This window comes from Podarcis raffonei, chromosome 10 (genome assembly GCF_027172205.1).
Source record: "Podarcis raffonei isolate rPodRaf1 chromosome 10, rPodRaf1.pri, whole genome shotgun sequence".
NCBI lineage: Eukaryota > Metazoa > Chordata > Lepidosauria > Squamata > Lacertidae > Podarcis > Podarcis raffonei.
Window position 1 is genome coordinate 56,599,885 of NC_070611.1, and position 15,598 is coordinate 56,615,482.

At 45.4% G+C, this 15,598-nt stretch overlaps 1 protein-coding gene across 1 annotated transcript; it reads left to right on the plus strand.

Moving 5' to 3' along the window:
* The first annotated feature begins 434 nt into the window (after positions 1-434).
* Positions 435-7,057, plus strand: LOC128422503 (uncharacterized). The gene is given in 2 exon segments (XM_053406589.1): positions 435-6,331; positions 7,045-7,057. Coding segments are annotated over 2 exon segments (5,040 nt in total). The 5' UTR covers positions 435-1,304.
* The last annotated feature ends 8,541 nt before the right edge of the window (positions 7,058-15,598 follow it).

A 15,598-nucleotide genomic window follows, 5' to 3' on the forward strand; every position in this document is an offset into this window, starting at 1 on the left:
AAACACTGGCAGTTGTTTACACAGTCGCATCTAGATTCACAGACCCAACCCCAAGCAAATCTTCCAAATATACAACACAGGCCTCAGTTTGGTTTTTAGTTTACTTTATGAAGCAGGAGCTTCACCAGTTTATAGTGTGCAGATACACCAGGCAAGAGGTGGTTTAGATCCAGCCAGGGCCGGATTTAGGTTTGATGAGGCCCTAAGCTACTGAAGGTGAAGGAAGGGACGGTTTAGCTCTGTAGCAATATAGATTGCCTGAGCAAGCTTTGGCTTTAGATTCCAATAAAGATTGCTTAAGCAGGTTTGGCTTGTGACACTGGTCAAGTAAAGAATAAGAGGAGCCACGTAGGCTCAAAAGACAGGGAAATGGGTAAGGAACGTGCTTAACGTGATTATCCTCCTAAGGTGTGCCTATAGGTTGGCAATTGGTGATTGGTGGAGAAATGTGTACCTACAGTATAAGAATGCCTGCCAAATGCCATGTATTTACAGCCAGTCTTTCAGAATTTATTCTGCTGGTTGTCTCTGTGCACAGATAATAAACTGCTTTTCTCCAAAGAAGATTTTGCTTTCCTGGTACTTTTGTTCCCTCCAAGGTCCGGGGATGGCGTGGCTGATGGATCCCTAGGTAAATAAGGCTTCATTTCTTTGGGGGCTCGTCCGGGATAAGCCCCCTCCCCAAATACGGACCGGAGGGCCAGGCTCAACCAAGGTGAACAGCTCAGCAGCGTTTGCAGGCTTCAGCGCGCACCCCGCCTGTTTCGTGGGGGAAGCCGGCCACACTGTCCTGTAGTGGAGACATCTTGTTGAGGGAGAAAAACAAAGAGGACGGCGCCGAGGGGACAGGTCCGCAGCGGAAAACGGTAAGCCCAAGGGAAAAGGGCGTGGGCCCAAGGGAAAAGGGCGAGGCCTGATCAGCCTCAACTGGTTGTGCAGTAGAGTGCCGCCAGTAAGGTTTGGTAAAAAGGGAAACAGGGGGAAATTATTTTGGTGTATTTAGTGTGTTACATGTTGAAATTATATTGGTGTGTTTTGTATGTTGTATGTTGCATGTCAGATACTCTAGTGACTGAATTGTCAAGTGTGGGCCAGGGCTTAGTGTCCCCCTTGGCCGAGCGATTGTAGGGCTGTAGTGTGTGGAGTGTGAAAGAATTTACAACCTGTTAGGAGCAGAGTATCTGGAAAAAAAAAAAAAAATGGGGTCTGGGGCAAGCCAATGTAGTCCTCTGGAATGTTTTTTAAACAACTGGAAAGCAGCCACAAAGCATGATGATTGGGGAATCAAATTGAGAAGACAGAGGATGAGGACATTGTGTGAAGTTGATTGGCCCCAACAAACTAATTGGCCATCGGAGGGCAGTCTTAATTTGCAACTAATCAGCCCACTATATCAAAATATCTTGAATGTCCACCCAGACCAGATCCCTTATATTTCTACTTGGAAAACCAATGTAGAAAAGAACCCACCGTGGTTGAAAGCCTGCCGAGGCGACGCCCCACAAAGTACAGTTTGTGCAGTTCGACCGGCAGGGAAGTTAGAAAGGCCCCCAGTGATACCAGACCCAGAAGATGAGGAGGGAGGAATTATTAAACCACCTCCACCCTATGCTCCACCAACTGCCCCTCAGGCAATTCCACCAGGCCCAGGTCCCCAGGCACTGGGAGGAGCTGGCCCCCAGCCCAAACCCAAGACTGATGAGTCAGAAGGAGAAGAGGATGATGAGGATGAAGAGTTTGTAGAAAGATTAGTCAAGCTGACAAATAATAACAAGACATGGACAGAGGAGCAGGCAGAACGTTTAAGGAAGTATGTGGAACCTTATGCAAAAGAAGTGGATGTCAGCCACTATTTGTTAAAGGCAGCGGAATGTACAGGGCAACATAAAAGGAAGTGGCAGAGAGAGTGGGGAAGGGCGGCGAAAAGAGTGACCCTCCATAGGGCACATAAAGCACAGAAAAAGGGCGCGGCCAGAGTGATGCCTCTGCGTAGAGTGTATGACCCTCCGGCCCCTGCGGGACCTAACGGGGTGGTGCCCAATAGAACTTATACAGTTCAACATGTCCCCTTCTCTAGTGCAGATGTTTGTAATTGGAGGAACCAAAACCCTTCATTTGAGGAAAACCCAGCAAAAATAATAAAGCTGTTTGAGGGAATTTTCAAAACCTACAATCCGACTTTTGATGATGTGCAATATTTGATGGATGCCCTGCTAACTACAGAAGAGGCTAGGCGAATTCATGCTGAAGCCCGAGCACACATGAGAGCGCAGGGGGCAGGAGATCAAGCTGTTGCAACAGGATATCCTGAAAATACACCGAATTGGGATTATCAGACCACTGAGGGGCAAAACGCCCTCACCACTTATCGCCAGAATGTCTTAAATGGCATGAGAAGGGCAGCCAGGAAGCCTACTAATTTTGCCAAGATCAGGGAGATAATGCAAGGGAGTGAGGAGCCCCCAGGCGCCTATCTGGAAAGACTGAAGGAAGCCTACCGCCAGTATACCCCTGTGGACCCAGATGAGGCTGTCAATGCCCCTATCATAAAAACTGCCTTTGTAGCTCAGGCAGCACCCGATGTCCGCCGAAAAATCCAGAAACACGAGGCTTTCATGGGCCACACCCTTGAGTGGATGCTAGAATTGGCTCAAACCACTTATAATCAGAGGGAGGAAGAGGCACAAAAGAAGAAAGAGAAATATCAAGCAAAAAAGTTGATGGCATTACAGGCTACCACACCCACCCCTCATAAAAGAGGAAGCACCCAGGGAGGAGGACAAGGCCGTCTGGGGAGGAACCAGTGCGCCATCTGCTGGCAGGAAGGGCACTGGAAAAGAGAATGCCCACAGGCTCACTTAGATGGAAGAGGACGAGGAGAACGAGTCCCAGGGCCAAACCCCGTGGGATCTGGACAGGAACTGAGACCCTGGACATTGGCGAATGTTGGCAGGGGTAGAGGACAAGGACAGGGACCCCCCTGGCACCCCCCAACCCAAAGACAGCCCGGCGCAATGAGCCTGAGAGAGAAAGAAGAAGAATATTAGGACAGACCGGGCCCAGCTGATTTAGGTTCCCGTGAGCCCATGGTCAAAATACAAACAGGGAGCCGAACCATCCCCTTCATGGTTGACACCGGAGCCGCCCACTCTGTTTTGCCAGTACCAGTATCCAAGCCCACCAAGCAAACAATTAATATAATAGGAGCTACAGGCAAATCACAAAGAGCCCCATTCCTGCAATCTGTTGCTTGTAGCTTGGGCGGTCAAGTGGTCCAACACAAGTTTTTGTATATACCGGAGTGTCCCATCCCATTATTGGGCCGAGACCTGCTATCAAAATTACAAGCCCAGATTTCTTTCCAACCAACGGGAGAAGTAACAATGACCACAGGGCCAGCAGGGGAATTCTCCTTAGAGGTACCCTTAAGGGAACATTGGCGCTTAATGATGGTAAAAGAAGAGGAGGGGATTATTTCAGAGGACCTCCTGCAAGAAGTTACCCCTGATGTGTGGGCAGAAAGCAACCCGCCCGGAATGGCAAAGAACATCCCACCTATAATAGTCAAGCCCAAGCCATTCGCCAACCCTGTGGCTGTGAACCAATATCCTATCCCCCGAAGAGCTGCGGAGGGAGTATGGGTACATTTGGAACGGTTACTTCGCCATGGCATCCTGAGACAGTGTCAATCTCAGTGGAACACCCCACTCTTGCCGGTGAAGAAGGAAGATGGCACGTACCGTCCAGTCCAAGACCTTCGATTGGTCAACCAGGCCGTGGAAACCCTCCACCCCAATGTGCCCAATCCTTACACGCTGCTGAGTCTAATACCTCCTACTGCATGTTGTTTCACAGTATTGGACTTGAAGGATGCATTTTTCTGCTGCCGCCTGGCAGAGGAAAGTCAGCCCCTGTTTGCATTTCAATGGACAGATCCAGGAACAGGCACCAGGGTGCAATACACGTGGACAAGGCTTCCACAAGGCTTCAAGAATTCTCCAACCCTTTTTGGGGTAGCATTGGCATCGGACTTGTCTAGCTTCCCCACCAGCCCACGCAGAGTCTTGTTGCAGTACGTGGATGATCTTCTTTTGGCTTGTTCAGACAAAGACACGTGTATGGAAGCCACCAAGGACTTGCTGAACCATCTGGGTGAAGCGGGATACCGAGTATCTAAGAAAAAAGCCCAAATATGCCAACCTACCGTGAAATATCTTGGATTTGATATATCTTATCAGCAACGGACCCTAAGGGAAGAGAGGAAGCAAGCCATTACCCAGATTCCAAAACCAAAAAATCGCAGAGAACTTCGTGGCTTTCTGGGATCGGCAGGATTCTGTAGAATATGGATACCAGACTACAGCACAATTGCCAAGCCTCTGCACGAATCAACCAGAGGGACGGAAAAGGACCCCTTTGTGTGGGGAGAAGAGCAGCAACAGGCCTTCCAGGATTTGAAAAGGGCATTGCAACAAGCACCAGCGCTGGGTATCCCAAATCCAGAAAAGCCTTTCTCCCTGTTTGTGGATGAAGACCAGGGAACAGCAAAGGGAGTGCTATGCCAAAAACTGGGAAGCTGGCAACAGCCTGTGGCATACCTATCTGAGCGCCTGACACCTACAGAACAAGGTTTACCGCCATGTATGAGAGCAGTTGTGGCAGTAGCTACCCTACTGAATAAGGCAGACAAATTTACTTTTGGCCAAGACACTGTTTGTGTGACCCCGCATGCAGTCCCAGCTCTGCTCGACATGAAGGGTACCTATTTCCTCTCCCAAGCAAGGATGAGAAAGTGCCAGATGCTGTTGTTGCACCCGCGTTTGAAGTTCCAGGTTACTACCGCCCTCAACCCAGCTACCCTGTTACCGGTAGGAGAAGGTGAGGAGCAGACGCACGATTGCATTGAAGTGATGGATGAAGTATATTCCAGCAGACCTGACCTAAAAGATGAGGCAAACCCCCACTGGCCTTCATGGTTTGTAGATGGAAGCAGCTTTGTTGAGACTGGACAGCGGAAAGCAGGCTATGCAGTGGTAGCCCTGGAAGACCAGGTGATCGAAGCAAAATCACTCCCGCCTGGAACATCGGCCCAGCTGGCAGAGCTAACTGCGCTTACCAGAGCCCTGAACCTGGCAAAGGGACAGGAGATAAACATTTATACAGATTCTAAGTATGCATTCCTGACTTTACATGCCCATGGAGCCTTATGGAAAGAAAGAGGTTTGCTTACCTCCAGAGGAAACCAGGTGGCCCACCCACAAGCTCTATTGAACCTTCTGGATGCTGTATGGGAGCCCGAGGCAGTGGCAGTTATCCATTGCTATGGCCACAAGACTGGACCAGGGGAAGTGGCCAGAGGAAACCGATTGGCAGACAGAGTAGCCAAGGAAGCAGCCCAAGAACTGGCCCCCGCCTCGGTTATTGGAGCACTGGTCCCAGAAGAGATTTTAAGCACCGCTGACAAGCCAGCTTACACAAAGCAGGAAAAGGACACTGCAGACGCCCAGGAACTGACATTGTCCAAAGAAGGATGGTACCTTACCCATGATGACAGGATATGGATTCCAGAGTCTCTTTCTCGGCAGATAATTCAGAGATATCATGGTTCAACCCACATAGGACCCGATGCTACAACCAAGCAGCTGGGGAAGTGCTTCTATATAGCCCACCTCTACCAACTGGCAGCCCAGATCTCCAGGAAATGCCTGCTATGCCAAAAGAATAATCCCAGAGCCGGACCACTGGCTCCCCCAGGGAGTCAGCATAGTGGAACTGCACCTATGGAAGATCTTGTCGTGGACTTTACTGAATTACCCCGTTGTGGACTACACCGCTACCTGCTGGTGGCAGTGTGCACCTACACCGGATGGGTCGAAGCATGGCCAACAAAGACTGAAAAGGCATTTGAAGTAACCAGGTGCCTGCTTAGGGAAATCATCCCTCGCTATGGATTGCCAAGGTCCATAGGATCTGATAATGGACCAGCATTTGTTCACGCAGTCCTACAGGGACTGGTAAAGGCGCTCCAGATCAACTGGAAGCTGCATACTGCTTATAGACCCCAGAGTTCTGGAAAGGTAGAGAGAATGAACAGAACTCTAAAGAATCAGCTGTCCAAGCTGACGCAGGAGACCGGGTCTAATTGGGTGGCCATGTTGCCCTTGGCATTGCTCAGGGTCCGCAGCCTCCCGTCAAAGCGGACCCATTTGTCACCATTTGAGGTTTTGTTTGGGAGACCAGTCCCCTATGTTAGAATGTTAACTCCATATGCTAGCCAAGATATGCAATTGAATAACTATGTACAGTCACTCTCCCAAGTTCTCTCCTGTTTCAACAGGTGGACCCAGGCTCGCACCCCATGTGTGTTAACTGAACCGTTCCATCAGTTCGAGCCAGGTGATGAAGTGTGGGTGAAAGACTGGCAGCGAGCCCCCCTACAGCCTTGCTGGAAGGGACCATACACTGTGCTACTTTCTACACCTACTGCTGTGAAGGTTGCTGGCATCACCCCGTGGGTCCACCATACTCGAGTGAAGAAAGCTATTTCAGACTGGACAGTTACACCAGATCCAGAGAACTCCCTCCGGCTGACTATCGCCAGACGCCTGGCAGACGACCGCTCTGCTGATATCACACCGGAAGCTGATATCTCTACGCACAGCTGAAGAATTGGATGGGAGGGGCGCCCACCGGGAGCGCCTCCAACGTTCCAGCCTTGCAGCCTTTGTCCCCTGATAACGTCCAGAACCCTGAACGAACTTTAGTATGCATTATATGGTATGAGGAGGAAGCAGTGGGGATTTTGACACCAAGCATTTGCAGTTTACAGGCGGCTACCTATTCGTGTGGGTGTGTAGTGGCCCATCCACCGTGGGTACCCTCTCCTTGGGGGGCAAGGTTATCCTCCACCCATCAGGGGTACCATCATCCCCCGGGGATTGAGGAGTTTTATCTCCACACCATAGGGTTTGACGCTTGGAGGTATCCCCGACCTTGTTTCCCTAACCAACTTGAGCGTCCGGATAACCCCAACCCCCTTTCCAGACCCATACCATGACTGATCTGTGGTGGGGAGAGCCCTGGCATTCTTGGGGTTGGTGGGTGGGAGTTATCTCAACTGCCCTTGTCACGTGGATGTGTCTCTTTTTTTGCTGGCACGAGCGCCATAGAATTTGCGGGAAGAAGCGTCCCTCCTCCATCCCACTGACAGTTCTCCTTCTCTTCCTAGTTGGGGAACCCGCCTGCGCTCTGGCCCAGGGGGAAGTAGGGTCCTGGATCTCCCAGGTAAACATTACCCGTATCATGGTCACGCGGGGCATCCACAACCCTTACAACCGCTGGCTGCAAACGGCAGAAATGGTAGCTAAGGAGGAGAATAGGACCCGTTGCCTTGTTTGTGCCTTGGGACCTCTGGATGCGGCTGGGGGCATGCCCCTGCTTCCGTTGCCTCTTAATCGGACCCGAATCCAGTATACTGGAAGTAAATTCCAGTGGGGCCCATACTGGAATCATCCCTATCCCCTCCGTGTTTATCGGATTCCCGGATGGTTCTGTGTCAACCAGACCAAAAATGCCACCCTTGGACACAATATAACTTTTACTGGGCGCTCCTCATGCAAGTGTACGTGTAACCCCACTGATACCACTGAGTGTGGCGGAGCCTGCACCAATTTAAATCTTTTAGCTTTTAGTTCTATGGGTGACCATATGGCCACCCAGAACAAGGATCCCGTATATTGGATTTGTGGGACAAAGGCTTTCCACCACCTCCCCAACGGTTGGTGGGGCAATTGTTATCCAGCCTTCCTTTTACCCCCCATGTGGCTGCTCCCTACCACCTTATTTCCCCATCGCAATCACAGATCTGTTGATATCACGAATATAGCCTCAGGGAGCAAGCAGACGTGGGGAAAGGATGAATGGCCACCTGAGCGAATAATTGCCCACTATGATCCGGCCTCCTGGAACCCTGGTGAGTTAGTAGCAGGTGCCAGAGAGCCCATGTACAATCTAAATCGCATAATCCGACTCCAGGCAGTAGTAGAGATTGTGGCCAATGCAACGGCCACCGCCCTTCGCCTTGTTGCTACCCAGCTGGATGAGACCCGCACTGCTGTCCTCCAGCTGCGTTTGGGAATGGACTTTATTCTGGCCAAACAAGGAGGATTTTGTGCTGCCCTCAACCTGACTGGTGGAGCATGCTGCTTCAATATTTCAGATCATGGTGAAGCCATCCGTAATCTAGCCGCAAGTATTGAGAAGGTGGCACACGTCCCTGTACAAGTGTGGGAAGGATGGAATATGTCTTGGCTAGATAAGCTTTTGCCAAATGGGTGGCTCAGAGGAATGTTTTTTATGCTCTTAGGACCAATTTTATTTTTATTGCTTCTTTGCTTCTGTATTCCCTGCTTGGTGCAATGCTTGCAAAATATGGTGCACAAAACAATGTCGCGCATGATGGGTCCCCGAGTGATAGCTTTGATGCGTGAATACCAGCCTATTGCCTTGGACGAGCCAGAAGGCTGTCCAAAAGAAGAGGAGGGAATGAAGGAAGGGACGGTTTAGCTCTGTAGCAATATAGATTGCCTGAGCAAGCTTTGGCTTTAGATTCCAATAAAGATTGCTTAAGCAGGTTTGGCTTGTGACACTGGTCAAGTAAAGAATAAGAGGAGCCACGTAGGCTCAAAAGACAGGGAAATGGGTAAGGAACGTGCTTAACGTGATTATCCTCCTAAGGTGTGCCTATAGGTTGGCAATTGGTGATTGGTGGAGAAATGTGTACCTACAGTATAAGAATGCCTGCCAAATGCCATGTATTTACAGCCAGTCTTTCAGAATTTATTCTGCTGGTTGTCTCTGTGCACAGATAATAAACTGCTTTTCTCCAAAGAAGATTTTGCTTTCCTGGTACTTTTGTTCCCTCCAAGGTCCGGGGATGGCGTGGCTGATGGATCCCTAGGTAAATAAGGCTTCAAAGGTAATGGGGCCCTTTACATGTCCAGCTGTCCTTTGTCAACAACAAATTGTCAACAGTTTTTTGTGTTGAATATATGCTATATGGTAATTTATGGACCTCATGGGTATCTAAAGCCATTTGCACATAACAAATAGGTTTTATTTTATTTGTTTTTTATCTTATATTTTGGAAATGTACATCCAGTTTTTTCCTTTAAATTTTTGGGGGGTCCCAAGAGAGTGGGGCCCTAAGCTATAACTTGTTTAGCTTATACGTAAATCCGGCAATCGATCCTGTGTAAATTCATTTGGCTATAACAACCAAAATAAGCCCCAGACTCTCAAATAAATCTCTCCTCTGTCCTGCCTTCATTCATTCATTCTCATTCTCTCTCTCTCTCTCTCTCTCTCTCTGTGTGTGTGTGTGTGTGTGTGAGTGAGTGAGTGAGAGAGCGCACTATTCATTTTTTAAAAAAATCAAGTGGTTTACAACAATTTTATGTATACAATAAATACTATATTAAAAGGCTAAAATAAGAAATCAGCTGTTACAGAAATGTGTATTATTAATTGCCTGTCTAAGCCTGGTGGAATAGAAAGGTTTTTAGCAGTTGTTTAAAAGTTGGCTCAGAAGGTGCCTGTTCCAGATTTATTGGCAGAGTGTTCCACAATAGAAGTGCCATTTCTTCTTGCTGTCAGATGAGTCTCGCCAACTCGGCGCATGACCAGTGAGGCTCCTGCAGATTATTTCAGTGACTGAGCTGAGACATAAGGGTTCGGGTGGTTCCACAGAAACTTAGGCCCCTGGATCTAAGTTTTCAATACAATACAAGGACCCTGAACCTGCCTCAGTAGCAGATGTAAAACAACATTTTGATAAGCCTCTCCTTCTGTTCAGTTTCCAAATAATTCTCTTAGCACACCTTCTGATGTGAACAATACATTTATTTATTTTTTTAAGAAATATTTATTAAAGTTTTACAAAATCATGAATACAAAAACACATGAAAAAGGAAATACATGAAAAAAGAAAAAATACATGAAAAAAGAAAAAATAGAAGTAAAAAATACAACATACAAAAGACATAGAAAAAATAAGAAAAAATTAAAAACAAATCCATTTTTCATAACTTTAAACTCCTTTGCTTATTTCTTTGACCTCCTCACACCTCCCCTTTTTGTATTCCCATTTACATAATCAAGTCAGCAAATCCTTACCCTCTTTCATTTACCTTAACTCTGTATCTTAACATTTTAACACTGTATTTTCATCCAATATCAATTCATTTTTGCATATTCTTGTTAATTTTGTTGCTAATACCACTTATTTTCAATCCAACAACGTTTTAACATTCATTGGTTTTACAGTATTTCTGCAAGTAGTCTTTAAATTTCTTCCAATCTTCTTCCACCAACTCTTCTCCCAGGTCTCGGATTCTGCCAGTCATTTCTGCCAATTCCATATAGTCCATCACCTTCATCTGCCACTCTTCCAGGGTGGGTAAATCTTGTGTCTTCCAATACTTTGCAATCAGTATTCTTGCTGCTGTTGTTGCGTACATAAAGAAAGTTCTGTCCTTCTTTGGCACCAATTGGCCGACTATGCCCAGGAGAAAGGCCTCTGGTTTCTTCAGGAAGGTATATTTAAATACCTTTTTCATTTCATTATATATCATCTCCCAGAACGCCTTAATCTTTGGGCACGTCCACCAAAGGTGAAAGAATGTACCTTCATTTTCTTTACATTTCCAACATTTATTATCGGACACATGGTAGATTTTTGCTAGCTTGACTGGTGTCATGTACCACCTGTATATCATTTTCATAATATTCTCTCTTAAGGCATTACATGCCGTAAATTTCATACCAGTGGTCCACAACTGTTCCCAGTCAGCAAACAAAATGTTATGTCCAACATCTTGTGCCCATTTAATCATAGCAGATTTAACCGTTTCATCCTGCGTATTCCATTTTAACAGCAAGTTATACATTCTTGAAAGTATCTTAGTTTTGGGATCTAACAATTCTGTTTCCAATTTTGATTTTTCCACCTGGAAGCCAATTTTTTTATCCGAATTGTAGGCCTCTCTTATTTGATAATAATGTAACCAATCTCGCACTTTATCGTTTAGTTTCTCAAAACTCTGCAATTTCAATTTGTCTCCATCTTGTTCCAAAATTTCCTAATATTTCGGCCAATTGGCCTCCATATTGAGCTTTTTCTGAGCCTTTGCTTCCATTGGTGACAACCACCTTGGGGTTTTCGTTTCCAATAGGTCTTTGTATTTTATCCAGACATTGAACAATGCTTTCCTGACAATATGGTTTTTAAATGCTTTATGTGCTTTAACCTTGTCGTACCACAAATATGCATGCCACCCAAAAACATTATTGAAACCTTCTAAGTCCAAAATGTCTGTGTTCTCAAGAAGCAGCCAATCTTTCAACCAGCAGAATGCTGCTGATTCATAATAAAGTTTAAGGTCTGGCAGGGCAAATCCACCTCTTTCCTTTGCATCAGTTAGTATTTTAAATTTTATTCTGGGCTTCTTGCCCTGCCAGACAAATCTAGAAATATCTTTCTGCCACTTCTTGAAACAGTCCATCTTGTCCAAAATTTGCAATGACTGAAACAAAAATAACATTTTTGGCAATACATTCATCTTTATAGCTGCAATTCGACCCAACAAGGAAAGCTTCAAATTTGACCATATTTCCAAATCTTTTTTCACTTCTGTCCAACGTTTCTCATAGTTATCTTTAAATAAATTTAAATTCTTAGCAGTCATATTAACCCCCAGATATTTTACTTTCTTAACTAATGTTAAACCTGTCTCCTTCTGAAACCTCTCTTTCTCCATTGGTGTTAAATTTTTTTCAAGAACTTTAGTTTTTGACTTGTTCAGCTTAAATCCTGCCACATGACCAAATTCTTGAATCAGTTCTAATACTCTTTTCGTACTAGATTCTGGCTCCTGTAACGTCAAAACTAGGTCATCTGCAAAAGCTTTCAATTTGTATTGTTTGGCTCCGACCTGGATACCTTTAATCAGACGGTCCCTTCTAATCATATTTAGCAAAACCTCCAGGACCGAAATAAAAAGCAATGGGGAAATTGGGCAGCCTTGTTGTGTACCTTTCTCTATCTTAAATTCCTCTATCATCACATTATTAACTATTAACTTAGCCTTTTGTTCTGAGTAAATTGCACTTATACCATTTTCAAACCCTTGGCCTACCCCCATTCCCTGAAGATTTTTCTTCATAAAATTCCAAGAAATATTATCAAAGGCTTTTTCCGCGTCTATAAAAATTAAAACTGCTTTGGTATTAATATTCACTTGCAGCTTCTCCAAAATGTTAATTATATTCCTCGTATTGTCAGACAAATGTCTACCTGGGAGAAAGCCAGCTTGGTCTTTATGTATCTCTTCAACTAGTACCTTTTTTAATCTGTTAGCCAAAATATCAGCAAAAATTTTGTAATCCACATTAAGCAGGGGTGAACAATACATTTAGAGCCGATAATGAATTATATCTAAGACTAATGTTTTGGCAGTCATGAAGTCCCACCCAAATGTAAACACCGTATAATGTGACTGGCTCTAATCTGTCAACGTAAACTCTAGATAGGGGGAATCCTGGCCCTGAAGGAGCGTGAGATCCTGAGGAGTCTACTGGATGTTCTCTTATTTGGCTATCTCTACTACATGGCCTTGGATTGCTCAGCTCTGTTGCAATTTATCAGGAACTGTTCTTTATCTTGGCGTTACCCCTAGTGGAGGCATCATTCTTCTTAAACTCCCTTGGATTTGTAGAAGTTCCAGCTCTGGGCCTTCATGCTGATTCAGAAGGGAGTCTCTTGGTTCTGGAGTTAAGATTCAGGAAATGTTAATAGCGAGGACAGATCAGGAGGTATGATAGCAGCAGTTCAGGGTGGGGTGGGAAGAAGTCATTTGTTATCTTTATGTGATTTCTTATCTGCCCTTCTCCATAAGGTCCCAGGGCAGGTTTACAGCAACGTAATATACATTTTTTAAAAGCAACAACCGGAGAAAACAGTTCCATTTTAAAAGAAGAAGAAGAAAAAGCAACACCATTGCAGCTGGAACAGAAGAGTATAAAGTCAGTAAAGGAGTTGGGGAAAACAAAACAAAGTACCTTAACCGTCAAAGGCCAGGGCGTATGTGTTCAGCATACAGCAAAAGCTATATGAGAAAAATGTTAGACACACCCACCCCTCTGTGGGAAGGCAGTTCCTCAATTTAGGGCTGTCACAGAGGGGGAAACCCTCTATTATGTACTGAGTTGAATAGGATCCAAAATGCAGCAGTCTGATTGGTCCTAGAACAATGCAGCAGTCTGATTGGTCTGCAGGAGCCACCCAATCCAGCTCCAGATGGAAGTGAATCCACAACCTGATTGGCCTACAGGAGAATTCCGGATTTAGCCAATCACGTGCAGCCCATTGTGTAAATAATGTATATAAAGCAGATACTTTGGGGGGAACTTTCATTCCTCCTCACCACTATGAGCTGAATAAAGAGCATGAAATCAACTCTCAACTCTGAGTATATTTCACCCTCCCAGGCTGCCGTTGCCCAGACTTTTGATGATGTCAGAACTACCAAGAGAGCCCCCTCTGTCAGTCTTAAGAAGTGATAGGGATGGAAGCAGCTTTTCGGGTATTTGGGATCTAAGGTTTTAAGGCTTTAAACACCAATGTGAGCACCTTGGATTTGGTATGGGAGCAAACTGGCTGTTTTAAAATCAGGGTTATATGAGTTCTAAATGGAACCTTGGCCAGTAACCTGGTTGCTGGGTTTTGGACCAGTTGACTCTACCAAATTAAGTCTGGAATGGCAGCCCCATGAGGAGTGCATTGCAATAGTCAGTTCTGGGGGCTGTGTGGAGTTCAGTGGCCAAGTCATCTCTGCCCAGGAGGGACCACAGCTGAAAAAGCAGCAGTAGCTGGAAATCAGCACTCCCAGCCCCTAAAACCACCTGAACCTCCATTGACAGTGTTGGATACAGGAGCATCCCACAAGATGTGGACTTGTTTATTCCAGAGGAATGCATCCCCATTCAGAATAGGCAGGCTCTGCACCTCACATACTTGAAAACACAGAACATCTTTTTAGGATTTAGCTTCAATTTATTGGCCCGCATTAAAATGTACTAGCCCCCTTGAAATGAGCATCGGAATTTGCTGAAAAAGTTTAAAATAGGGATGCAGAAAAGGGAGGCATGGGGAAGTCGTTGAAATTGGGTACAAGAAAAAAATTCATGAAATTATACATGTTTATATGTTCGTTTGTTTGTGTTTGTTGTGTGTAATGTCTTATAATATATGTTGAAAAGCCAATAAAAATTTTATAAAAAATAATAATAAAATGAGCATCGGAAGCAAGGGAGGTGGTGCATCTAGAAAGCAGAAGAAATACATTTGTGGGGGCAAACGAGATGTGTGGAGTAAACGAGGAAGGACAAGACAACCATTCCCTGGAAGTGTATTTCTTCTGGTTAATGTAAGGCAATTCTATTCCCACCATTATTCATGAGTGCTGACTTGCAGAATTGACAGCCAGCTATTGACATTGCGTTGTGTTATCTTCCTGGAATGCGTCTGCAGAAATTGAAACACAAAAATGCTAACCAGGCCCCTCCTTATCTTGTGAGATCTGCTAGGAGCTCAGCTCAGACAGAGATCTGCAGGACTGTGATACGTGCATTTAAAAGATGGAGAGTACAACAACTGAAACATGGAAACTTTTCTCAGAGGACTTGCCAGTTCTAGTTAGCACATCTGTTAAACTAAGTGTGGTATCTAAGGGATCCACTCTGAGTTCACTTATTTGAATGAGTCTAGCCCAACACCACCAAAAGGATTGGCAAAATGCTGGCAACTCTAATTACAGTACTGAGTTTCAGTGAGCTGCATATCCCAGCAAAAAAACTTGCTGGGTGACCTTGGGCCAGTAACTGTTTCTCAGCCTAATCTACCTCACAGGGTTGCTGCAAAGATAAACTATGCCACCTTGAGCTCTTTGGAGGAAAAGTGGGGTGTAAGTGTGTGACAGCCCCTACACTTTAGAACTCCCTGCCTATTGATATCAGGCAAGTGCCTTAGCTGTATGCTTTTTGGCATGTTTTTGTTTAGGCAATCCTATCCAGACGTATATAACTTACTGTCAAATAAGTAAATAAAACACATGTAACACTTGCTGTGTGAGGATTTTGAGCTTTCTCAGTTACTAAAACATTTGAGCAAAATATGTTGAATGGCCCAAAGGTTACAGAGCAGCATCAGCACACCAAGGAGATTATACAATGAAAACTTGTTTGGCACACCAAAATTCCAGGTTGACTCAAAATGCAGCATTTAGCACACTGATTACCAGGGATCACATAGAAAGCTGGCGTTACTACGTACAGGTTAAGTGCAATTCTGCCACCCAGTGGAAAGCTGAGATTCCGTAACATTTTAAAATAGTTATCAGTTTCTTTTCAGATTTCTGTGAGCAACAACAGGGTATCATGGTTGCACAGAGGTCAGAGCCACAGATTCTTTGATCAAAGAAAACCCTGTTTTTGTTTTGCAGAGTTTTCGTGGGGACGAATATATACCATTGCCCTGCCCCCT